Genomic DNA, 25,312 nt, shown 5'->3' with positions numbered 1-25,312 from the left:
GAAAACTTTCACCTATTGTTGCAAAAAACAAGTTCTATAGTGCCTAATATAAGAAATATCTCCTTCTCACAAAATCTTAATTATTTTCTTTATAAAACTATCTACTTGCATATTAATAAATTTTTAAAAATGACACTAATATAATTCAATAACAGTACACAAAAGAAATAAACAAAATATGATTAACTTTCAACAGACTACACTTTCAAATTTGAAGATTTACAATAAAAAAGAAAGTTACAAAAATGTTGATAGAATATAAAGAATCTTATCTTAAAATAATAGCTAGTTATAATTTATACAGACTCACCTGTAGCCTTTTACCTCTCTTGGGTTCATCAGATGGGTTTGGAGAAAAGAGCAGTGGTAATGGTGTGGGAGATGCACTGGATGAGAATGGAGGAAGAGGAGGTACACTAAATGAAGATAAAGGAGGAGGAGATGGGAGAGGTACACTAGATGAAGATAGAGGAGAAGGAAGTGGTGGGAGAGGTACACTAGATGAAGATAAAGGAGGAGGAGGTGGTGGGGGAGGTACACTAAATGATGATAGAGGAGGAGGTGGTGGAGGAGGTACACTAGATGAAGATAAAGGAGGAGGAGGTGGTGGGGAAGGTACACTAAATGATGATAGAGGAGGAGGTACACTAGATGAAGATAAAGGAGGAGGAGGTGGTGGGGGAGGTACACTAAATGATGATAGAGGAGGAGATGGTGGGGGAGGTACACCAGATGAAGATAAAGGAGGAGGATGTGGTGGGGGAGGTACACCAGATGAAGATAAAGGAGGAGGATGTGGTGGGGGAGGTACACCAGATGAAGATAAAGGAGGAGGAGGTAGTGGGAGAGGTACACTAGATGATGATAGAGGAGGAGGAGGTAGTGGGAGAGGTACACTAGATGATGATAGAGGAGGAGGTGGTAGTGGTGAAAGTGTACCAGATGAATCCTTTCTAACATCTGGTGCAGGAGCATCTGAATGAAACAGTTGGTATTTATATTATACTATTTGAAAAGCTTAAAACAGGCTAGCAAATAACTCCAAAAACAAGCTTAATAACAGGAAGGAGTGAAAAATTTATGTATTATATTTTACACTTTTAACATGCCAGCATTTTCTATTTCTTTCACTCAATCTGACTAACCTATACTATAAATTAAATAGCACAACACTTTAACACCAAATATATCTGAAAAAAAAGAGAAAACACGAATCACATGATCAATTTTCTGTTTCCCTAGTTATAGTTTTGATATCATTCTGTCATCCCCCTCCTCCCCATCTGTAGCTCTCTAATGGTACAGTGGTATGTCTTTGGACTTGCAATGGTAGAAATCTGGTTGCAATATCTAAGGTGGGAAGAGCAAAGATAACCTATTGTGCAGCTTTATGCTTAACTTGAAACAAGCAAATAAATAACACTGCTAGCATATCCTTAAAATACTCATGCTTTATATTTCATTTAATGAAACCTGTTCTAGCAAAAAATGTATTCTTAAATAAGACTTCAGAGATTAAATTTATCTAATCTTTCTTGCACATTAGACTTTAACCCTTTGTTCTGTAAACCATAAGAAATTGGGGAGAGAGGAATAACAGAAAAGATTGTGCTTTCCATAAATACATAAGCACCAAGTAACTGTGACCAAAAATCAACATTGTCTCTTCACTTTAGCTGTATAAAATTTTTCTATTTCAAAAAAAAACAAATTACTAAGCATACAAAACATTGACTCAAAATAGAAAAACTTATACTTATTAATGGAGCTTAATATGATGATTTATACAAGTAGCAGTAAGGATAGAAAATAACAATTGGAAATACACAAAAGGTAAGCTTTTAATTTACATAATTCCTGTTTAAAATGTTATTCACTTTTATAATTTTAAACAAATATTATAGATCTAAACCAGAGCAGAAGAAATCATTTTTGCTTTTCTTCAAGTTCAAGTTGATAAGAAGACATATCAATAAAGATAAAAACGATTCTGTTTATCTCTGATATTTTTAAGTGCACTGATTAACTTTACAGGTAATGATATTAACCATGGGTAACAGGAGGAATGGTAGAAAAACTTCACAAATCAAAATTTACTTCCTAAAAACTTTGTGGGAATGTATTAGAGACATTTGGAATAAAATTCCTAAGGACAATTTGATTAATATGTTCCAACAATGCCTTAAAGACTGTCTGTAGTTATTAAAGCAAATGGAACACACACAAAATATCAACTGTTTACTGAACTGAAATGCTTCCACCGAGTTTCTGTTGTACTAAATATGAAGATTAATAAAATTATGATGTTTCACCTGTGATTTACCTTCCATTGATCTTTGAAAGTAGCCAAAATATAATGTTTGACTTTGTCTTAATATTTTGTACTGTAGATAGATATATCCCATAAGAAAATAAACAGCTCTAATAACATTACTATTATTTACATTAGTTGTTAATAAGTGAATAAATCAGCACTATAAACCAATAATAAACATAATATTAAATAAGCATTACTGTACAGTCTCCATTGTCAGTACTAGTTGTCAACTTGGCATCATAACAGATGTCTATGTTAATAGCATCCAAATGCATCAGGTATCTCCCATATATCGGACAAAATCCAAACACTTATGTTAAACTAGCCAGCAAGCATGGAAAATTAATTCAGGGTATGGAGCTGAGTGCTTACACCTACAACATCTCAACTCCTATTGCCTTTCACTGTCTGCAGCCAGATGTGGAAAGACAGTTACTTTTTGGGTTCTTGAATTTCTTAAAGAAATGAAACCACCTTAAAATTTCTATTATGTGAAATTCCAAATCTCTATCCTTGCAAAATGATATTAAGCAAAACTACAAACCCTACATTAATAGTTTTTACATAATCAACTTCCTCCATTTCTCTTGGAGATGACCCCCAGTAGCTCAGTGGTATGTCTGCAGACTTACAATGCTAGAAACTTGGTTTCTATATATTTTGTAGGCAAAGCACAGATAGTCCATTGTACAAAACTCTTGAAGATTTAGTCAAGAATAGTACAGGAAAGCCAAGACAAACACAGCTACTTGAGATAAGTCTTTCTGTCCAGGTATACTGAATAAAATTCTATTAAGGTCAAGAGTAACTAATAACCTCTAATGTCTCTATATGTATTTTCCATAATTGAGAGTTTACTTTTCAAATATTTTTGTATTTATTACAGAAAAGTTAATGTAATTTACTTAATTATCAGTCCTTATATCCATTACCTTTCAGTTTATTTATGAATATTAAAACAGTATCCATAAAATAATTACTATTGTTACAGTCTGTTAAAATCTTTTTTTAATTGAGATATAATAATACCTTTTACATTATACACAGAATAACATGCAGACAGTAAAATGTGCAGTAAGATTTGAGATACTGTGGGTGTATGCCCTTAACTGATTTTCCATGAGAGCTGGCTGGTTTAACATCAGAGTTTGGATTTTCTTCGATATATGGGATACGTTTGTTTGTTTGTTTAGAATTAAGCACAGAGCTACACAATGGGCTATCTATACAATGGGTATCAAAACCCAATTTTTGACAGTATAAGTCAGCAGACATATTGCTGTGCCACTGGGGGACATGTGGGATATCCTTTATGTATTTGGGTGCTATTACCACAGGCATTATCTATTGTACCATCAAGTTGATAACTAGGACCAATAATTTCAATTCTGCAGTAATACTTGTTCCAAAGAAAATATATCATCAAGGTATCACAAGGTATAACCTTTATAGGAAGTACACAACATACTAATCTACATAGCTGCAGTGATATATTCTATAGGAGAGTTCTGACTAACATGAAAGGGGTATGACTAATAACAAGTAACCAAAACAATTACAATATATACATATTTTAGAACCAATTTCAGTTGATAAAAATTGAACATTTTAGTTGAATGAGGAGAGTTCACCTGTCTAAACTGAAAGAAGAATAAAATTAGTATGATTTTCATACCACAAATTTACAGCAGAAACTGAAAGTACAAAGAAAAGCCCTCAAAAAGTACAAAAATCTGTCCATATGTTCATCATTATCAACAGACATGATTTTTAGCAGAATAATGAGGAATAATATTCTACCCATGTCCAACAAAATGTGTAAAAATATGATCAGTTTTGACTGAGTTACAAGGTCAAATATAACATGAAAAATCAGTCTCCATATTAACTAATAGGGAATTTTTTGGATTTTCATGATCTTGACCTTCCAGAAACTAATCACTTTTTAAACTGGGTAACAACTTAAATGTATACAAACTTTTGTCCCAATCCATTAATCTGTTTTCATGAAACCTTGTTGACAAGTATAAAAAGGTGTAAAAATAACCACCTTGCACCTTCGGTGTCAGAGGTAATAATTACTCATTAGTAATATAATGATTATTTCAAGAAAGGTTAAGTTGCTGTATGAATGTATCACATACTTGATAAAAAGATTTACTTGTACAGAATAGAACTAATATAAGGTTTTGCATGGTTAGAAAATATTGGGTCACTTCTTGAGAAAGAATTCAGTCAGTAAAGAGCTTACTTGAAGTAAGGTATAGCATATTTAGAACATTTAGTTGAATGTAGGTTAGGTATTGCAAGACCAAATCACATATTTGATGGTAGACTAAGAAGCCACAGGACTGACCTACAAACCTGCTGACAGGTTAAACAGTATTTGTTAATTAATACAGTTATCTGTGTCAAGGTTTTTATATAGGAGCCAAAATCTTTACAGTAGGTGTCTGTGATTTGTTGGTGAGAACAATAAATGGACAGCATACAATCCACTTGTTTTAAAATAACATGTTTTAAACAAGCCAATTGTATGAGCAAAAAAATTGTTACACTTCACCTTTTTTGTCAAAAGTCCACATAGACTGGTTCAGTTTCCTCAGAACCCAACTTATGCAACAAAGTATTTCTTCTCTCCTCTTTTATCACAATACAATCAGAGATAAATTCACTAGCATTACCCCATGGGTTCCCACAGTTGTATCCAGAGCTTTAAATAATTCTCTTTTATGTTAAAACTCCACATAGGCTGGTTTAATTAATTTAGAACCCAACTGACAAGACAAGTTACTCTTCTATGTCTCTATTGTTATAATACAAACTGTGAAGCTTTCACTTTAGAAATCACTCATTATGGCTAATCTCACATGCTAGTTAACTTTACTTTTTTTCTTTATTGTTACTAACTTAACTTTAACTTCTTCCTTGCCCTCTGTACCTGCATCTATTATAACATAATAAAAACATTTAGAAATATCTAGACCTCTAGTGACAATATTCACATAATAAGAAAAACTCTAAAGTAAGATAACATCAACAATGTTACAAACAGCTTATACAACAATCAAACTGCATATACAACATATGACTCCTACAAACTTACATAACAAAAATTGTCATAACTATCACCTTTAAAATGATTAATTTTTAACATTCTTGTTATAAAAACTAAATATTTAATAAATATTTAATCACTACATAAACTAGATAATAACACTCATAAACTAAACAGTCTTGTAATCCAATGAACTGAATGTAGGTTAGTTACTGCAAGATCAAATTACAAACTTGGTGGTAAACTAAGATGCTACAGAACTTATCTACCAACTTGATGATGGGTTAAACAGCATTGATGATTAGAGCATTTAACTGAATGTGAGTTAGTTGATGCAAGGCCAAATCACATAGTTGATGACAGACTAATGTGCTGCAGGACTAACCTATGAACCTGATGATAAGTTAGATAGTGGTTGATGATTAGAGTATTAGTGTAAATTGTACATCCTGCAGAAGAAAGGTGAAAGATACTTATCTCAATGCATAGCACCTTACCATGAATCATGGGGGGAGCAGTATGATGGTTTGGGGTGATTAGAGCATTTAAATGAACGTGGTGTGAAATAACAAATTCTATTTTTATTTGATATGGTTTAGTTTATCTCTAAATTGTTAGTTAAATTTAAAATACTAACTCATATTCTGGATAGTCATGTTTATTTTGATTATTTTGCTTGTATTATGAGACTAACATCAGTTTCCTCTAGTGGATGTAGAGGTATTATTAATGTTCATGGGTTTGTAAATTATGTACAGATATTTTGCACAGGATTATGTAAATTACAATCACATGACATAATCTCATGATCTAACAAGTGAATAAAAACTTTACATTGAGTTTTAACAAGTCAGTTTATGCAATATAACTGAATAGCATTACTGCTGTTTATTACTGGATGTTAGTGATTCTGTAGTTTAAAAATGGAATCTTGTTATTTTGTAATCAGGTTTTTTTATCTGTCTGGTTCTTTTTTTTCCTTATTCCTTTGTTGATTAATTGAAATATTTATTAACCTGGGTTTATATATCGTATTATTCATTAAATGTTAGTTTAATGAAGTCCTGGCCAGGCACACTTCTTTACTGTGTTTTAAGGTGAACTTTGTATACAATTTGCTTGAAAGTCACACTTTAGGTTTCTGTTCTTGTCAAGGTATAATAAACTTTTTTTTTTGTTCAACCCTCATTATAGTGGTAGGTTACTTTAGATCATTACATTGGTGCCTGAACAGGGATTTTCACAAAGACTGAGCTGTGACTCTGGATTGTTTGTTTGTAATATGTGGTCAATTCAGCAATAATGTAAATTCAATTAACTTGTTTTGGAAAATGCCTATATTACTATGGATGTCAATTAATCTGATATGTCAAGTCTGAAGCAGTCTATGGCAGTACTGATGGACCAGACTGGTGAAAATGTTAACACACATGGTAACTGATTTGCTAGCAACAGAAACAGTCTGCTTTCCATCAGCCTCAGACTTCAAGAGTTTATTCTACCTACAGCCCCATGGACAATTCATTAATTAACATCACTGCAATAAACCTACCTCTCCTTGCCTGTTAAGGAGTTCAACAACAATAAGTTAGATTTTAATATCTTGGAGTTTCTTAAAAGTTTAGAAAGACATTTTTATTTTTTATCAAGTACCTAAGAATAAATTAGTGGAAACTTCAAATCTCCATTTGAGGGAAGGGCCACTTGAATCAAAAATGGCTTTCAAACATGGGAAGAATTCAAAGTATCAAGTATCTTTTTTTTGTTGTTGTTCAACCCTGTTTGTAGTGGCAAGTTAATTTAGATTGTTACTTGATGGCATATTAAGATGCTAAAAGGACTGTTCCACCAACTTGATGTTTGGTTAGACAGGAGATGCTACAAAGCTAAATCATATACTTGATGGTAGACTATGGTGGTAGAGAACTGACCTCCCACTTTATATGCGAGTTAAACTAAAATGATAGAATAGTTAGACATAAACAAAGCTGAACCATTTACCTGAGGAAGGTTAAGGCTGATACAAGAATTGATTTCTTACTGAAAGTGGTTATATAAGGCTGATACATGAATGGTCCGTTGAACAGAAGATGGCTAAAGTTGATACAAGTCTGAACCAGCTACCAGAAAGTATTTAAGTCTGGTATAATAATGAGAGCACTTAGCTGAGATTATTAAAACTGCTACAGGGTTAAAACACTTATTTTAGAGTGGGATAAGATGCTAAAGAGCTGAAGAACATAAGTAACAATGGAAATATTGCTCAAGAACTGAAAACAATATTTACTACAGGATGATTAATATGTTTAGAACAAGCCTATCTTCTTCTAGAAAACCTAAGCTACACAAATCAGAACATATTTCTTGATGAAATGTGTAAACTGCTACAGCTATGGATGACTTACAAGAAGAAATTACTTCAAAGCCAATAAGACCACTTACTGGACAAAGGTTTAGGCTCTTCATTTCCTTGTATTGCATCAATAACTCCATGTTCCAAAATAAAGTTACATATATAAGTGTGTGTATTATTGTCTTGAAGCTGTTTTTCAGATACTCCTGCCATACTGAAAAATTCTTTAAGTTGTTCATCCACATTATGACCTAGCTAAAGATTTCAATCAAAGAAATAAAAACAAATTTAAAAGTTGCCATAAAAATGATAAATAAAACAGTTAATAATATTATATTTTATATTTAAATCTCTAATTCAAAATAATATTTTACCTGACCTGCAGGTGACCTTGTAATTCATTTCAACATCCAAGCTGGTTAAATAATTTAATTAAGCAAAAGCAAAAAAGTACAAAGAAATACTTTTAGTCATTTATTGAGATTTTTGAAATTGCACTACAGCACCTGCATAAACTATAGTACAAAAAGGTGTTGTCAGGATGAAAGTAACTTTATTAAAAAAAAAGAAAAGAAAGTTTTATGCATCTGAAATTATAATAGAAAAAAAAATCAATATAAGCATTTCATTTGTGAATAATGTAAATACGTTAATAAAACAATGTTATGATGTGAACACTTTTTACTTGTACTTATAGCAACATGCTTTATCAGCTTGTAAAAGACATTCACGAATGGCTTACATATATAGTGTTTCAAACATTGCCGTGTTTATTGTATGCAGTCAACCCGTGGAGCTTTGGATTAAGTTCATTTTGGTTTGTTTTGAATTTTGTGCAAGGTACACAAGGGCTGTCAACTAGATGTCTAACACTAGAGGGAAGGTAGCTAGTCAATTCCACCCATTGCCAATTCTTAGGCTACTCTTTCACCAACAACCATCATGTTAATCATGAAATTATAACACCCCTATAGCTAAAAGGGTGAGCACGTTTGATGGGATGAGGATTGAAATTCATGACCCTCAGACTGTGAGTCAAGCACCCTAAACACCTGGCCATGCTGGGCCTATGGATTAAGAAAAATGCATGATGAACAATGGATATGGGAAGTATAGTGTGGTTGGTATACTACTATTATACACTCTTTTAATTCTTGATAATCTCTAAGGGACTAGATATGGAATGTAGTGTTTAAAAATATAATACAGATAATATTAATGTCTTATAACAAATAAAATAATGTAATTTTAAACTATATTTCTCATACATTCTGTGACAATGTTTAGCAGAAACTAGTAATTTTTTAAATCCTTAAAAAGAAATCATATTTTAAATTTACGAAATTACCACACTTGTGCATGAACAACTGTTTGCATGATTTATTATATTGTACAAGTACAAATACAGAATAACTCTGTTTTATAATTTTGATCACATCATTTTAACAGCTTAAAAACAAAATAGATTTTCTTGTGGTTGTGCAAAATTAACTTTAACATCTTTGATAATCTAAACTTCTATTTAATTTAACTGTTTTGAAAACTCATGAGATCAATACTCAGTGCAATATGAAATTATGTTTCATAAACTACACAGAAAAGATGATTATTACTTCTTCAAGACACATACCCATTAAACAACAACTATAACGTTTGAAAAAAGCTTGAATGGGTTATGATGGAAACTTTATTTTAAGTAATAATTTTGTTACTCATAGTTTCTTTCATTATCCATTAAAGCCATCTTAAAACTATTTTCTAAAAGCAGGTTCTTCATCAAACAATATTTACTTGTAATCTATTTTTATATTAGTGTATATATATATATGAATGTTTTTTTCCCTAACATGATTTAAATGTGTAACTATTTTCATACAAGACAGTTTTACTTACATGAAACCCTGTGTTGGGATCAAAACCAAAGTACTTTACATGCCTGAAAAGAAAAGACACTACATTCTTGTTGAGAACAGAGCAAATATATCTTTGACACTAAGTTCAATATTTTGTAATAAAAATAATGAGCTACTAATCACATGAGGTGTTATCGTATCAAAGTATGAAAAGAATAATGGCCATTTTCTGTACTTTTACAACATAAGCAATTAAGAAATAACACATACTATCCAGGAACAAAATTTGTGTTACATAGTGATGTTAACTTTATATCACTGATAAAAGTTAATATAATTAACGATGAAAAAGACACAATGGTGAAATGTTGGTTTAACTAAAAATATATTTAGCTGAATGTAAAGGTCATTTTTGTATTTAACTTTTATCAAAATGTGTTAATGCCTCCTGTCAGCACTACAAATTTTGAAAGACAAGAAAAAATTCTATACTTCTGAATCACAAAATGATAAATGTGTCAACAAGTAGTTTTATTTTTCTGAGACAGAACTTTCTACTCTTCAAAATTTAATTTATTGTTTGTTTGTTTAAAAGCAAATCCACATTGGGCTATCTGCTTTGTACACTGCAAAGAAACAAACCCTGGATTTTAGCACTGCCTCAGTCTATAAACTCACTGCTTTCCCACTTTTGTGACACTTGTATTAAACAAATATGCCAAGTTAACAAAATACATTGATAATTGAATTCAAGTACGTTGTAAGAAAATAAGTTTTTGCACCATTTCTCACAAGCTAAATGATGCATATTTGATGTAAATACTCTAAAATAAGGTAAGTATTTGTTTTGATTCTTGAATATGATATCAAATTAATATATTGAGGGAAGTCTCAGCATTATATTACTTGCTTTTATTTAATTTTTAGGGATAATTAATTTTATTTATTACTGAACAATCTTTATTTGTCATTTAAGTAAAAGTGTTAAAATACTGATCTGAAAAGTTCAATAACTAATTTTTTAGAGCATTTCCCTCACAGTATATCATTTGGTAAATATAAGCTTAAATGTATACATAAAATCTTAAGAGTATGCCGTAAAAGAAAAATTAATTTCTCACCTGAAATTTGTTGGCATTCCAATTTCATCCTTTGAGAGTTTTTGTTTACTACCATTTTTCTTCTTCTTCTTCTTTTGTTTTAGAGGGTATTTATTCAAATCATTAAAGTTTTTTGGTGCTAGAGAAACAAAAATAAGTGGTAATCCAATATCATGAAAAAGATAAGATTAAACTGGAAATAATCACATTTCTTATTTCATTCAAAACATTCAAATAAAAAATAATGGTAAGAACTATTCATAGTAGGTTCACATAAAAAAGAACAATACTGATTTTCTCTATTCTTGATACCTGTAATATTTCTTCTTCATAAATTGTGAAAAATTACACACATTGTAATGATGCACCCTAAATTACTAGAGGAACATTTTTAAATTTTGTAGACTGGCAAGGATAATATGATGTATTTTTCACTCTTAACATAACCAAACATAAAATATTACTGACTATTTTCACTGCCCATGACAGTTATATCTTTTAACATCAGAAATATTAATTAAAATCTCACTTTTTACTGTTAATGTAAATTTTCTGAAAGTATCTTTATAGTTACAGAATACATTTGTATTAAATACAATATTGAAACATTATTTAGATTTTTATTCACTTCATTCTTAGCCTGCCCATTATGGTACTGAGACAGTTGAAGATGAAGTGTTAAATATTTTAGCACAATTACTGCTACTTTTTATTGTTGACATTTTCCTAATTTGAAAACATATTCCTGATACATACTCAACTCCTCACACAGAAACATTCTTTTTTTTTGCACATCTACCTATGAGATGTGCATGCCACTAGCTTTGAGTTCCTACTTATATTTTACATATTTAATGTAAACTGCACTGGTGCATGAAAAAGTCATCATGTGACAAACTCCTTCTACTAACAGGAGGACAACACAACTTTCATGCACAGTAACTACACATATGCACTTGTACTTATGATAACTTTTTTGATGAGACTAGAAAAGTGAGGAGGAGAGATGGGAAAGTGTGAGGAGGTTAATGTCAATAAGAAATATATTTTCATATTGGGAAAATGTTAACTTCTGAGATAACTTAAATATCATACAAAAACATTAGAATTTCATGTCAATGTGGCAAAGGGGTCAATTAAAAATTTTTAAAATGTTGGCAAGTTCCTTTCAGAAGGTGCCCCAAAGAAAAGCTCATGGAGCATGACACCTGCTGGCAGGAACTTTGTAGGGGCACAGACAGTGGATACTGCATCTCATCTCAACCAGGGTATATTTTTTGCCTGGAATACAAGAAAGTAAGCAAATGACCCCCAAGTGTCACAGGGGCAGGTGAAATGAGGGCATAACTACCTGAGCACTTTCACACAAATGGTCAGCAAGCCAATGGATGCAATGTGATTGGAGCTCAATCAGACTGTACCATATGTGATCACCTCAACTCTACTGAACAGGATCTAGCTTCAGAAGGAGGGTACATTAGTTATATATTAAGTTTTACATACAGTTCATGTTCACCCAAATTCAGCTGAACTGACCTTGGCTATAGATGAAGGAAAACATATTAGTTTTATGGTATGTATTTGAGAGGTGACAGTTGTCAACATATTGTGATAAGCCCAAATGATGAGAATTCTTTATGGTCCACCACACCACAGACTAGGAAATGGTATGTGGCAAGGTTTTTCTTATGCTACACTCAAAGAAAATGGAGTGGTAGAAGTTACACTGGGGAGACCTTGATCTCCATTAGACCACCAACTGAAAAGGTCTTTGATTGTAGATAATGCAATAGGTGACTGTAAAACCATATTCTTTCAAAGTTGGCAAGAGCAAGGCAAAGACTTAAGCAGAACACTTCCCTATTACTGGTTTTTCCTTAACAGTCCATGGAATTGGGATTGTCTTGGTTGAACAATTAAGTAAGTAAGTAAGTATACTATGAGGATACCTCAAGAGGTTTTGCAGAACACCCTATCTTGCAGCAGGCAACAGCAGAGCCAAGGCATATGATCTGAGCACTTTCTATTATCCTGATTTGATATGTATTATGAGAAATAAGCATACCCTTTGAAGCAACACCAGCCATTTGGCAGGATCCAATAAAAGTAGAAGAGGATCTAAAAGAAGAAACTGTACTCACCCTTCTGAAAGAGAGTGTGAAGTTTAGATAGCTACTGGAGAGAGTTGAAACAGCTAAGACAAAGAAGATAATAGAAATCAATGTGTGCAGATACATCTGCATATCAGCCTGAAAGATCCCTTCTAAGTATTGATGAAACTGAGACTGAAGAGAGTAAGACAGGTGAAAAAGATGATAGAATGAAAAGCAAAAAACAAATAAAAGACAAAGAATATAAAACACCCTAATTTGGCCATTGGAAACAATACAGGGCTGAATGAACATAGAGTTGATAAACAGAAGGAAGACAGGAAAAGGAAGACAGGTCAAAAAGAAAGCACTAGAAGTCTGAGGAAGAAGGATAGGGTTTGGTCAGAGTAGAGGAGTAAATAAGTACAATGAAAGACTAGGCTTCCACTAGAAAAATAACTCTCTTAGCCACTGAGGCTAAACAAAGTAATTTTCTTTTAGCCACAGTGACAGTTGTTTAGCCACAATTTTAGGTCGCCAAAAACTGTGTGGTGCGTGATTTTTAATATGCATCAATTCTATCCAGTAAAAAATAGTTGTAATTATGTGAAAATCTACAAGACATTACGTTTTGTACTATTTTTTTATTCCCCAACAATCTTCCCTGCCAAAACAAACAAAATAACAAAATAAACATGATAAAGAGGAAAATAAAGAGATACATTTCTCAAAATAACACAGAAACAAAAAATATAACTTAAAACTAGAATACGGTAGCAAGACTAGTAAGTAGATAAATCCAATGGCAGCTCTTCAGCCAAATAATTCTCAACAGAAGATGTGGTAGAAGTTGACACCTGAGGTTCCGAAACAAATTTCTTCAACAGGGAATGGTACCCACATCTGTCTTTGTGAGTGACCCAGTATCTGAATGCAGAGTCAAAGTTAAAATGATCTAATGGTTTGGACTCCATGGATAAGTTCAGTAACATTTCTGTTTTGACCACAGACAGACTGCTCCTGGCACCTGTTTTGATGCTGTTGTACCTGCTAATTCCCCACTCACAGTCAACAGATGTAACTGGAATTATTAATCCAATTGCTGCAAGCTGAGACAGATTTGGAAAAGTTTGACGGGTCTGGTTGATGTATTCCTTGTAGAAGCTCTTCATGTTTCTGTTTTTGTGAGCATCCTTTTCCATTATGTTCCTTAGTAGCAGCCATTCAGTCAGTGACTCATCCTCATTGACGAAAGGAGAGAAGTGCTGGATAAGTTTCTTCAGATCATCCTCATCACATACTGCTCTGCTGTGACATGGGCTAACTATTGAAAAAAATGACATGATGTTAGTGTTTGGGAATGTAGTCTTGTGACCACCTCTTAAACAAATGACTCAGCAGCTGATCTGTACTTTTCATGTTGTTTATCAATATCTTTGATGTCATGGCCTCTGAAAGAAGTGTAACCACTGGCATCAGGAGCTTGTGGGAGTTCCTTCAGTGCAGTCTGTGTGTAAGGACCAGGGATTTGTACCAGCGACTGAATTGACAGAATTGACCCATCAATAATTGCTTTAGCCTGATCATAAGATAAATCAGCTCTCTGTAGAGATCTTGACAAAAGTCCAAGAATGCCAACAGCGTCAGCCAAAAAATGTGTCATCATGATAAAGCTGTAACATGACATTTGCTGGACTAGACCATGTAGCAAGGCTCGACCTGGAGTATGATGTTCCATTGCTATGAACTGCAGGCAGTTTATCACAGATGCAATACAGTTGACTAGTGCTTGGACGGAATCATTAAAAGAGAGCCATCATGTGAAGAACACTTGCTTGATTTTGTTGCTTTTCTCTCCATGCAATGCTTTGCTCTCTTCCAGAACCCATCACAACTTGGGAGAATATTTCAGGCTTTTTGGAAACTGGTTCAAAACTAAAATGTACTTCACAAGGTATGGCACCTGGTTTGCTGCCTTTTCAGCCACCAACTGTAATCTGTGTGCCAATGACTTGTTATTATCTAGGGGCATTTCTCCTTAACTTTTGTAGCAGCACCTGTTTTTATTCCCACCATGACATTTGCACCATCAGTTGCAAGTTCAACCAAGTCAACATCAAACAATCCTTGATTTGCCATGACTGAGCGCATTGTGTTGTAGATAGAATCAGCTCTAGTGTTGGTCAGCTCATGCACAGTAAGGAATTAACTTGTAACCTCACCTAATGATCAAAGATACCTGATATAACTTATCAGTATAGAGGTGTTTCCCACATCAGTTGCTTCATCTGCTTCAAGAGCAATAAATGGGAAAGGCAATACCTGAAAGTCTGTCTGCATTTCATCCTGAACTACATGATTTAGGACACTGTACATATCATTCAGAGACTGGCTGTAGGTGTATATGAAGCTCTCTGTTTCACTTTGTGACTGAGTCTGTAGTTTTTTTAAAGAGGTCACTCCCTGTTAAAAAATATATATAAGAACTTGTGTTTTGAAATAAGACCACCAATTAAAGTAATAAACAAAGATATCTGGAAGAGTTGGTTAGCTACTTAATTTTTGATACATATTTTCAAAATGTTTCACTTTTAGAAAATTGTCAAATTGCCTTTTGTTTTAAGAAAATATTGTAGAAAACAGAAAGTATCTTATTAATACTAGAATGAAGAATATTCGTATATTGAATACTTGTAGTGAAAGGAAGGAATGAAACTTCACAGTTGGGATGGCTTCCTTTGCTTGCACAAGTAATGTGGCCATCTGTGCCTGAATGCCACCTTTACACCCCACATACACATTCACAGCAGCAGTTGGCCTGTCCTTCTTCAAAACTTGTGATGCTACTGCACTGTGATGATCTTCTAACCATTCATGCTTCACTAAGTTGTCTTTTTCAGGCTTAGTAACAGTTTTCCCAGTGGTAGCATAAATATTTGTCTTCTTGTTGTTTCTGCATAATTTGCAATGAAATGTATTTTGTTGGGAAACATGTTCCAGCCAAGGAAACTGTGAAAACCAAGTTTCTTTAACAACTCTGTGAAAATTGCGGGTATATTTTTTTTCACACCGACAGTCTGATCACTGCTGGAAGCTTCAGTTTCTTCAGAGCTGTCTTTTCTTTTGGAAGTGGATTTCCCACCATCAGTTGATGTTGTTACTTCAACCTTCTTTTGAAAAAACTTGATATATCTAACTGTTTAGACATCTTTTTATCTGATCTAGGAGTTGTCATGATCTCAATTCAAACACATGTCAAACGAAACTTGGGATTTCCACTCTGACACAGACCATATGTTGGTTTGACGAAAGTCAGGTTTTCTCTGATTACTGTTTGTGTACTATGGGCAGAATCAAATATGTAGCATAAGAAATGAAAATAAAAGAAATCATTAGCATAGCTGAGTAATAATTTTTTTAAAAATATAATTTGTTAGTTGTCACATCCCTGAAATCATAAAAATACATATAGAAATATACATATAAAGAAAATATAGATTACAGTAAGTGGTAGTTTTTAAAGACGTTTCTTGTTTCTTCAACTTGCTGGGGGGCGCCTCTGGTCATTTGTCATCATTAATGGCATGGATGGCAATAAAAACCACGAAAGCTGTTACGACCAAAACTTGAGAAGAATAAATAAAGGAAAACCATCCAAGACCAAAAAATTATTATCTTTCGCCACTGTGGCAAAACCAACACTAGATTTTTTTGGCCACAGGCTGTTTCTTTTCACCAATGGTAATGTGGCTAATGGCTAGCGGAAGCCTAGAAAGAGTATGAGGAGTATCAATAGCATAATAATCCTAAGGATGGCAACCACAGGTGAGAAGGAAGCATGTTATGAGACAAAAACTTGTCTTAAGAAAACAGGCCAATGGCTCAAACAGCACACAAGTGAGAGGGAGTAAAACCAAATGAACCCAGTTAAACATAAAAGTCAAACAAGAAGTCAAGTGGAGAAGGGACACAAACAATGTATAAAGAATATGAAAGAAAAGCATGTGGTGGTAAGAGGAAGGGCATAACATGATTGGCAAAGTTGCCTGACAACTATTACTATTTATGATGGAAACTGCCAATCCAAAGGTAAACAAGAAAGATCCTTTGATAGATTGTTTAGGCAGAGTATTCATGATGAGACTTTGTAGAATGGATGGGAATTGCCTGTTTTGGAGACATAAGTGTAGAGGATGACCTTTCACCCTCAAGTCAAGTAACTCTCATGCAGAAAGTCATATAGTCAGTTAGATACATGTCATATTCTAGCAGAGAATCATCTATGAAGAGATGGAAATTCAGTTGGATTGGCAGCAAGGGGGTGCCCACTATGCTGTTGGTATTGTGAAGCCAGTAATAAAAGTCATTGAAAGGGGAAGAAGGAAATGCACATTTGAGAACAACAGAACCCAACAAGGTTCCATGGTTCCTTCAAATATAACTAGAAACAGTACATACAGGTATGGCTCAAAAGAATTAATGGTGCAAGAGAAAACAAAGTTTCCAAGGAAAATATCCTCGTGGGTAGATTGCAAAGAATGCACAAGCAGTAATAACAAGTTATTCCAATGTCCACAAGAAAAGAGGGAAATGCTGAGTCTAATGGAGAAGAGAGTCAAATAACATGCCCAGATCTAACAAGTGGAAGGAAAGCATGAAAATAGACATGGAATCACAACCCTGATCTGTGAAATGAAACACAGACAGATGAGCCCTTAAGGGCCAAACCTGCTAGGGTAGACTAGGTTGAGATGATAAGAAAGAAAATAAGGTCAGGGTGCTGAAGAATAAAGGAAAACATAGATTAAGAAGGCCTAGATGTAGAAACAGTAAGATAAGGAGAGAAAGACAAGAAACTATAGTACACATTTTGGACAGATGTTGGACTACTCAGTAATATCCTTGAAGATTAACGGGCAAAGAAAAGGATCCCAAAGAAGACTATGGGTTGAAATGTGAGGGAGGCATACAATAGTTAGGGGAGCATCCCTACCTAAAAAAACCAACAGAGGTGTTAATTAAGATCTGAAGACATAGAATATGTCCATGAAAATAATAGAATGAGACTCTCCAGAAAACCATTAGAGCATGAAAGAAGTGCCTCAAATATAAAGTGGCTAAAGGTAATGTACAAGAGTTGTAAAGAAGAAATAAAGATATGAAAGTGGGCACTAGAGAGAGAAACAGAAGTGAAGGTGTTCACCTCCCAAGTGGATAAGAGAAAAAGGATCCAAGATTGGAAATTGTGTAACTGAAATGAAGAACATCTGTAAGCCAGAATAAAGGAGGGTAGTAAGTAAGTAAGATAAAAGATGTGAAAAACAAAGTCTATTATATGAACTATAAAACAGGTGAAACATGGAAGTACAGGCAGAATAAGAAGACAAAGAAGAAAGATAAAGAAAGGAACATTCCTGTAAACCATGATAGAACTGTGCCACTCAAACATCTTAATCACATCCAAATAGGCAGGAGGAACACAGGCCTAATGAACAGGACAAGAAGGTCCAGTGTGCATGAAGGAATTAACCCACAATACATTGAAAAATGGCTGTCATGTCCACCACAGACAATGATTGCCTCCATGATAGGCAATGGTCCTGTGTTAGGAAAATATTATCTATCTCAAATTGGAAGTCTCCATCACTTGAGAAGTTATTATGAGTAAATATGAAAAATAAATATATACTATATTATATTGAAATTTGAGATGCACCTTTTTCACACTTTTCCAAATTGAAAATTAGGATACATCTTAAATTAAAGGTATTATTTTTCACTCTTTGAAAGTCTCGAAAACATAATTTTCCTCTAACAACAATGATTTTTGAAAAATCCTACATTAACAAACAGATTTAACTATATTTTAAAAAGAACTTAGCTTAAAAAGACTAAAAGCATGTACAAAGCGCTGCTAATGTCAGCACCTCTGTCAGGAGAGAAAGAAGAAAAATATATATCTAATATATATTTTGATATCACAATCCTCAGTCTTTGTCTGACTTTCCTGTTGTTCGGATGCTTTTTTTTTATTGCATTTTTTACCTATGGAAAAGTGTTTTATGTAGAATGCCAAATTTAAAAGAAAAGTTATTTTGTGAGCCAAACAGATTGGGAATCATGCAAATGTACATCACTGGCATGGTATGAACACCAAGTTGTTTTCTTTTAAGAAAAGTGCAAAGTCATTTTCTGGTCAAAAAAAAAAGAAGACATCCTGAAACTGATGCTGTCATTTTAATGTGTTTCAGAGAGTTATGAAATAAAGGACTGTCTGTAATGAGAGAAGTCAATGTTATAAGCAAAATAATGTACAGTCAATAGTGGTATTTCTTTCAAGGTTAATTGTAGCTAGTGTGAGAAATTTATGAAAAGAGAAGGTCTATCATTACAGCAAAGGACAACAATTAGTGAAAAGTTGCCATCAGATTTTGAAGATGTGAAAAATGAAATGCAAAATGACATTTTTGGGATAATAGAGTGATGAAGATGCTTCAACCTCAGAATATAACAGTGAGTCACAAGAAATATCAGAGCAGCATTCTGATTAAATAAAGAAAGCAGGAAGAAACATTATCGTAATGAAAATTTAAAATTTCTTGTAATTGATGAATAAATTAAAATTGTCTGTTCTAGACAGTGTTGAAGAAAAGAATAACTTTATAAAGAGCAAAAGTTCATTTGAGAATTATTGTACATGCACATTTCACCATCCTGCTATCAGTAAAGGGCTTTTGGCTCAGGTCCAGCACAATTCAGTTAGCTTTAGGTTACTGAGTTATAAAATCAAAAGTATTATATTTCTAGTTTACATGCTTTGTTTATGTTTCCACTAAGTGTCTTGAAGATTACATCTAATAATGAGGCCACGACAACAACAGAAAAAGGTCCCCTTTACTCTAAAGCTAATATATAAAAACTTAAACTTTTAAAAATTTCCTGATTCAAATTTATAAAATGTAAGTTTTTACATACTTCTGACAGGTTTTCACATTATGGCACACTGGTGCAATACTTCAAACACTTTTTAAAATTTTGGTGTTATTTTATTACTGTAAACCAAAAATATCAACAATTTACCTTTTCCATTAGCATCATTTCTTTATTTTACATTGCAAATTTACATAAAAATTCATCAAAAAACTAAGAAATAAATAATGTACTAACAATACAATTTCACCTTTAATTAAAATAGGAAAATGTTTGAAATATTACACTAAAACTGTTAAAGAAATACAAGAAACTCAATTTACTATGACATGCAAATTTAGTAAATTCTAAAATCAAACCAGTTAGTGGGCTCAACAGATTGAAATTTTCTTACAGAAGCTAATAAACTAATATGTTAAACGGTTTCAAACTATGAAAAGCTGATATGTAAAACAAATTCAAACGGTCAGAAGCTAATAAACACAAAGAGTAACCTAATATATAAACAAGTTTAAAACTAACAGAAGCTAATAAACACAAAGAGTAAGCTCACATATGAAACAGTTCCAAACTGTCAAAAGTTGATAAATAAAGATAAAATGACGTTTAAAACAGTTTCAAACTGTCAGAAGCAAATATACACAAAGAGTAAGCTGTCATTTGAAACAGATTCAAGCTATCAAAAGCTAATAAACACAATGAGTAAACTGATATGTAAGGAAATTCAAAATGTTAAAAACTAACAAACACAAAGAGTATGCCAACATGTAAAACAGGTTCAAACTGTCAAAAGCTAATGAACAAAAACAATAAAATGATATGTAAAACAGCTTAAAACTGTCAGAAGCTAATTAACACAAAAGGTAAATTGGCATGTAAAAGAGATTAAAACTGTCAAAAGGTAATAAATACAAAGAGTACACTCATATGTAAAACAGATTCAAATTGTCAAAAGCTAATACAAACAAACAGTAAACTAATATGTAAAACAGTTTCAAACTGTCAGAAGCTAATAAACACAAAGTATAAATTGATAGGTAAAAGCAATTCAAACTGTCAAAAGCTAATAAACACAAAAAATAAAGTAATATGAAAAGAGTTTCAAACAGTCAAAAGCTAATAAGCACAAGGAGTACACAGATATGTAAAACAGATTCAAACTGTCTAAAGCTAATAAACACAATGAGTATGCTGACATGTAAAACAGATTCATACTGTCAAAAGCTAATAATCACAAAGAGTAAATTATTATGTAAAATGATTCAAACTATTAGAAGCTAATAATACAAAGAATAAGCTAATATGTAAGACACAATTTCAAACTGTCAAAACCTAATAAACACAAAAGTAAACTTGCAAGTCATACCATTTCAAGCTGTTAACAGCTAATTAACACAAACAGTAAACCAACATGTATAACAGTTTCAAATTGTCAAAAGGTAATCAACATAAAGAGTAGGCTGATATATAAAACAGTTTCAAACTGTCAGAAGCTAAGAAACATAAAGAATAAATTCATATATAAAACAGATTCAAACTGTAAGAAGCGAATAAACACAAAGGGTAAATTGACATGTAAGAGATTCAAACTGTCAAATCCTAATATACACAAAGACTGAAGTAACATATCAAACAGTTTCAAACTGTCAAAAGCTAATAAACACAAAGAGTAAATTGATATATAAAACATTTTCAAACTGTAAGAAGCAAATAAACACAAAGGGTAAATTCACATGTAAAAGAGATTAAAACTGTCAAAAGCTAATAAACACAAAAAGTAAATTGATATGTAAGACAGATACAAACTGTTAAAAAGCTAGTACACACAAAGAATAATTTGATATGTAAAAGAGTTTCCAACTGTAAGAAGGTAATAAACACAGAGTAAATTGATATGTAAAGCAAATTCAAACTGTCAGAAGCTAATAAACACTAAGAGTAAACTGATATTTAAAACAGAATCAAACTGTCAAAAGCTAATAAACCCAAAGGGTAAACTGATAAGGGAAAGAGTTTCAAACTGTCAAAAGCTAATAAACACAGAGTTAGTAACATTTTACACAGTTTCAAACTGTCAGAAGGTAATAAACACAAACAGTAAATTGATATGTAAGACATATCCAAGCACTCAAAGCTAATAAACACAACAAGTAAACTGATATGTAAAATAGACTCAAACTGTCAAAGCTAATAAACACAAAAAGTAAGCTGATATGTACAACAGTTTAAAACTATTAGAAGCTAATAAACATAAAGAGTAAGCTGATATATAAAACAGTTTCAAAATGTCAGAAGCTAATAAACACAAAGAGAAAACTGACATGTAAAAGAGTTTCAAACTGTTAAAAACTAATAAACACAATGAGTTAGCTAATATTGAAAACAGTTTCTAACTGTTGGAAGTTACTAAACACAAACAGTAAGTTGGTATCCAAAACAGTTTTATGAGGTTGGAAGCTAATTAACACAAACAGTAAAGTGATATCCAAAATAGTTTCATATTGTTAAAAGCTACTAAATACAAACAATAAGTTGATATGTACAACAGTTTCAAGTTTTGTTAGAAGCTAATGAACTCAAACAATGAGGTGGTATGCACAAAAGAATAAAACCAGCTCTTGATAATGGTTAATGAATTTAATAAGTTGCTTTTCTCATAAAATACTCACGACCACGCATGATTGTTTGCTGTGTGGATTTGACTTCACAACTGTTTTCTGTTTGTTTCATTTCTGTGAAGAATAATGACATTTCTATAAGAGATGTTGAACTTATTGCAGTTTAAAATCATTTAATTTTTATATATATGTCACAAAACTAAAAAAACTACAGCTTTTTTTTTTAGAGCAATGGTACAGCTGACTATCTGCTGGTTCCACTGAAGTGGGCTAAACAAGTCTCTATTACAAGTCTCTATACTTACTATTGTTCAATGAAGAAACAGAATACAGAGAAGAAGCATGTTTGTCTAAAAGACACCATGACATCCTTAAGTTTGTAACAGTTAAGTAGTGTTTTATTCTGTAATAATTAAACAACAATATTTTGGTATTGCATTTATGTGTAAGCTTATTCTTTAAGTTCAAGTAGTAACAGACAATATCACAATAAATTAATTCAGTTATATAAAAGTAACATATACATTTCAAAAAACTATCAAAATATAAAAAGATTAAATGTGTAGAATATGTTGTTTTTTAAAACCCATTAACTGCATGTAATAGTGAGGATGAAATGTTGTCTTCTTGAGTCTTGTACCTTACCAGCTCAGCTGAAAGACCAATAAAAATCCCTGACTAAACTCTAGGTAACAATATAGTTGCTATTATAATTCATTACAGATCACCGATTTCCCAGACATGAGTTTTAGGTTCACATTCCAGTTGAACAGATTGGTCTTAACTTGATTCATTATTATCAAAATAAAACAGAACATTTTTCAGCAGTTTGTATCAGAAACCAAGGTATTTACATTCAGTTAACATGATTAACAATGAAACAGCAGAAAACATTTGTTTTGCTTATGTAAATACCAAGAATTTATAATAATAATAAGTTATTTAAAATGCTACTGACTAACAGTATCACACATTTATGTTCAGAATTATATCCTTTGTAGCTTTAACAGCTTTAACGACCTCAGCTGCATTTTAATTTATTCTAGTTGTAAAATACAGCTTACCTTTATACACTCTTCCATAACATTTCATACCCAAACAATGCTCATCTATTTATTTTTCTTTCTATTTTTTTACATCTTATCTCTGACTTTATAATACAGTCACTGAAATAAACTAGAAAAAGAAAGTAGCAACAGCTCAGTTACAAAAATGAGCTTGTTTATTAATTATTAGATTGTCCAGAAATAAATGTTGGAATTCTCACGATAACACTTAGAAGCTGAATATTGAGTAACTTATCACTTATTTGTTGGTTTAATCCAACATTTGTCACTTACAAGGTGTCTTAATTGTCTGTTGTTTCAACTCTATTCAGAGTAAATTTTGCAACCCCCAAGGCAGCATGCACAAGAAGGACTTTCATCTGATTTTTCTCTACAACTTCAAACTTAGACAAAAAGCTACCACCATGCATTTGGCCATAGATCTGTTACTGAACATCTAGTTCGGCATTGGTTCCAAAGGTTTCAGTATGAAGATGAAAGCCTTGAAGATCACGATGGTTGTGGAAGAAAGCCATCTTTAGATAAAAAACACATTAAGGGAAGTAGTTGAGACAGACCCTCACACAACAGTACATGAGATTGCAGAAAAATTAGGCACAAGCAAATCAAGCACTGCCAACTACCTGAGTGTGATTAGAAAGATGAAAAAGTTGAATAAATAAGTTCTGTACAGTTTGACTAAAGATCAACAAAATTGGCATTATGAGACCTGTCAAGGATGACGCTCCAAAAATTGAATGAATTGAGAATCAAGATTCTGCCAGACTTTTCCCCGACAGATTTTCAAGCACTTTGACAAAGTTTTGATTAATAAACACTTTCAAAACCAGGCAGCTGCAGAAGAAACTTTCAGGGAATTCACTGACCAGAGAAACTCTGATTTCTACAGCAGAAGCATAAACAGCATCGTTACATGTTAACAAAAGTGTGTTGAAGCAAATGGTACTTACTTTGATTTAAGCATAGTTTACAACATTGATTTATACTTTTCCAAACTTTGCAGTTCAAATACGACATTTATTTCTGGACAACCTAATAGCATTACAATTTCTTTGTAAATGTATGAGCCTGTTCTCAGCTTTAATGTGATTCTGTTACAAAAAAAAAAGTAAATAAAATATTTGTTTCAAACACATTTGTCAGCTATTTTATGACATTCACATGTATGAGCTTTTCTAAATATAACAGAGGAACAAACATAAAAATATACCACTTTGATTCTGTACACGGGACCGAATGTTTTCATTAACAACTTTTTGAAACAGATATGCTTCTTTTTCGTCTGCAAAGTTTAAACCAGCTTGACAGTTCTGAAAAAAAAAAGAATATTTTTAACAGGGAGAATAACTGGTACTGGGTTTTTACAAATTACATACATCCATGCATATTTGTAGAAGACCACAATGTAATGAATTTGTTTCCTACACTACATTTTGTAGAATTTAAACAGCTTTTATGGTAAAATGAAGTGTAAATCACTACTTTAGACAGTATATTTTGGATCACTTGTGTTTATATTTTTATACCACATAATCATATAGAGTACTCAACAAAAAAAGCAGTTAGAATAATACCATCTGTATGCATTAAAATCATATTTGCATAATATAGGTTTGACAGTGAGATGGGTTAATTATTTCAGTTGTGACATTCAGTTACCAATGCTATATAATCAGTTGCAGGTGTAATGTAGTGCTTATAAATTAAATGTATATCAGGTTGATTATCACGACTCATTTGTAAATTCTTTACTAAGCATTCAAAAATTAGCATATACATCATGTATATATACATGTATGAATCATACAATGGAATAGAATGTCATTTTGAATATTTCAGTGTTGACTTACTGATATGAATACACAAAATTATTTTACATATTAAATAACTGTACATATACAGCTATGCCCACATATCCTCACTTGT

General features: G+C 32.4%; 1 protein-coding gene across 3 annotated transcripts in view; it reads right to left on the bottom strand.

Annotated features, from left to right (window-relative positions):
- LOC143252996 (uncharacterized) overlaps positions 1-25,312 on the bottom strand; it is a 38,805-nt gene that overhangs the window by 6,707 nt on the left and 6,786 nt on the right. For all 3 annotated transcript variants that reach the window (XM_076506019.1, XM_076506018.1, XM_076506017.1), the window contains 6 exons: positions 24,597-24,696; positions 22,371-22,433; positions 10,703-10,820; positions 9,622-9,664; positions 7,818-7,983; positions 311-975 (listed from right to left, as the gene is read on the bottom strand). In XM_076506019.1, the coding sequence (XP_076362134.1) occupies positions 311-975; positions 7,818-7,983; positions 9,622-9,664; positions 10,703-10,820; positions 22,371-22,433; positions 24,597-24,696 (1,155 nt within the window). The remainder of the gene's footprint in view (positions 1-310; positions 976-7,817; positions 7,984-9,621; positions 9,665-10,702; positions 10,821-22,370; positions 22,434-24,596; positions 24,697-25,312) is intronic.

This window comes from Tachypleus tridentatus, chromosome 6, assembly GCF_004210375.1.
Source record: "Tachypleus tridentatus isolate NWPU-2018 chromosome 6, ASM421037v1, whole genome shotgun sequence".
Classification (NCBI taxonomy): domain Eukaryota; kingdom Metazoa; phylum Arthropoda; class Merostomata; order Xiphosura; family Limulidae; genus Tachypleus; species Tachypleus tridentatus.
Note: the sequence above shows the minus strand (reverse complement) of the source record. Positions and strands in the feature narration are given on the sequence as shown.